Source organism: Apium graveolens, chromosome 5 (genome assembly GCF_009905375.1).
Source record: "Apium graveolens cultivar Ventura chromosome 5, ASM990537v1, whole genome shotgun sequence".
NCBI classification, from domain to species: domain Eukaryota; kingdom Viridiplantae; phylum Streptophyta; class Magnoliopsida; order Apiales; family Apiaceae; genus Apium; species Apium graveolens.
The window spans coordinates 76,290,879-76,292,432 of record NC_133651.1 but is presented as its reverse complement, the minus strand read 5'-3'; the positions used below and the strand labels follow the sequence as shown (position 1 = coordinate 76,292,432).

Sequence of the window (1,554 nt, the reverse complement as noted above, 5' to 3'; positions counted from 1 at the left end):
AGTAATCAATTGCTACAATTAAGAACTTTCTTTGAGCAGTAGCCATCGAAAAAGGCCCAAGGATATCCATTCCCCATATAGTAAACAGGATTGATGAATTTATGGAAGTAAGCATTTCAGATGGTTGTCTTACTATAGGGGAATGCTTTTGACAACGATCACACCTCTTCATGTATTATTTAGAATCAACCATCATTTTTGGCTAGTAAAAACCTAAACGAGTGAATTTATGGGCCAAGGCCCTGCCCCTCATGTGTTGGCCATATATACCTTCATGTACTTCTTTGAGGGCAAGTCGGGCCTCATCGGGCCTGAGGCACCTTGGATAAGGAATTACGAAAGAACTTTTATAAAGAATCCCATCAATCAAAGAATATCTTAGGGCTCGTACAAACAATTTTTTTTCTTCCACGACATCACTAGGAAGCCATCCGGTTTGTAGATGGGCCTTAATAGGATCTATACATGACCCTCCAAGCCCTATGGCGGTAACTAGTTTAACATCTATGATTCGTGTTTTTAAAACATGGAAGTACACGCTTCTAGAACTTTCTTCTATTTTTGATGAGGCAAATTTGGACAGCGCATCGACCTTAGCATTTTCTTCTCTTAGAATGTGCTCGATATGGCACTCATCAAATTGAGTCATCACAGCTCTCACCAGGAGTACATACTTTGCCATTGTTTCATCTCTTGCTTCGAACTCTCCCTTGACCTAGGATATCACAAATTTCGAATCTCGATAAACTTTCAAATTTTTAACCCTCAGCGTTCCTTCTAGGCCAAAGCCTTCTATTAAAGCTTCATACTCACCTTCATTATTTATAGTTGGGAAATCCAACTTCATAGGATATTCAATCAAGAACCCACCGGGGCTTTGTAAAACTAGCCCTGCTCCGCTCGAATTTGTTTTTGATGCTCCATCAAAATAAAGAACTATTGTGAAAGACATGCCTATACCTTAACAAGACTAAGTCAAATTGACAACCCTATGTAAGTTGAATTGTAATCTTAGTTTGCATTTTGTATTGTAACATTTAAAGTCTGTAAAAATGTCAAAGAGCAGACTAGAGTCTTTTTCTTTAAACAGTATCAAGCCTAAGAATTCTATCTGGAAGAAGATCAAGAAGATCATGCCTCAGAAGAATTATGAAGAAGCTTAGAGTTCAATAAATCTATTTTGTGAAAAATGTTCTAAGTCAAGATCTCTACAAGTCACAGATTTAGTGTTATAGAGAAGTCATTCGAAAACTCCAGAATGACTTATAGAGAACTCAGGAAAGCTACTAGAGGACTCAGAGATATCGACAAGCCAAATTGAAGACATGAAGATTGGAGATATCGACAAGTCATTTCTTCACTAGAGAACTCTGAGTTATCGACAAGTCAAAATTCACTAGAGAACTCTGAGTTATCGAAAAGTCAAATTTCACTTGAGAACTCAGAGATATCGACAAGTCAAAATTCACTAGAGAACTCTGAGTTATCGATAAGTCAAATTTTACTAGAGAACTATGAGTTATTGACAAGTCAATAAGTCTATAGAACTCAGAG

General features: G+C 37.2%; 1 protein-coding gene across 1 annotated transcript; it reads right to left on the bottom strand.

The window, feature by feature from the left end:
- Nucleotides 1–202: 202 nt before the first annotated feature.
- LOC141660186 (uncharacterized) lies at nt 203–682 on the bottom strand. The gene has a single exon (XM_074467149.1). It carries the CDS (start codon nt 680–682, stop codon nt 203–205), a length of 480 nt encoding a protein of 159 aa, XP_074323250.1.
- Nucleotides 683–1,554: the final 872 nt, after the last annotated feature.

Coding starts and splice junctions, on each gene's coding strand:
- LOC141660186 (XM_074467149.1), bottom strand. CDS start 682: ATGGCAAAGTATGTACTCCTGGTGAGAGCTGTGATGACTCAATTTGAT.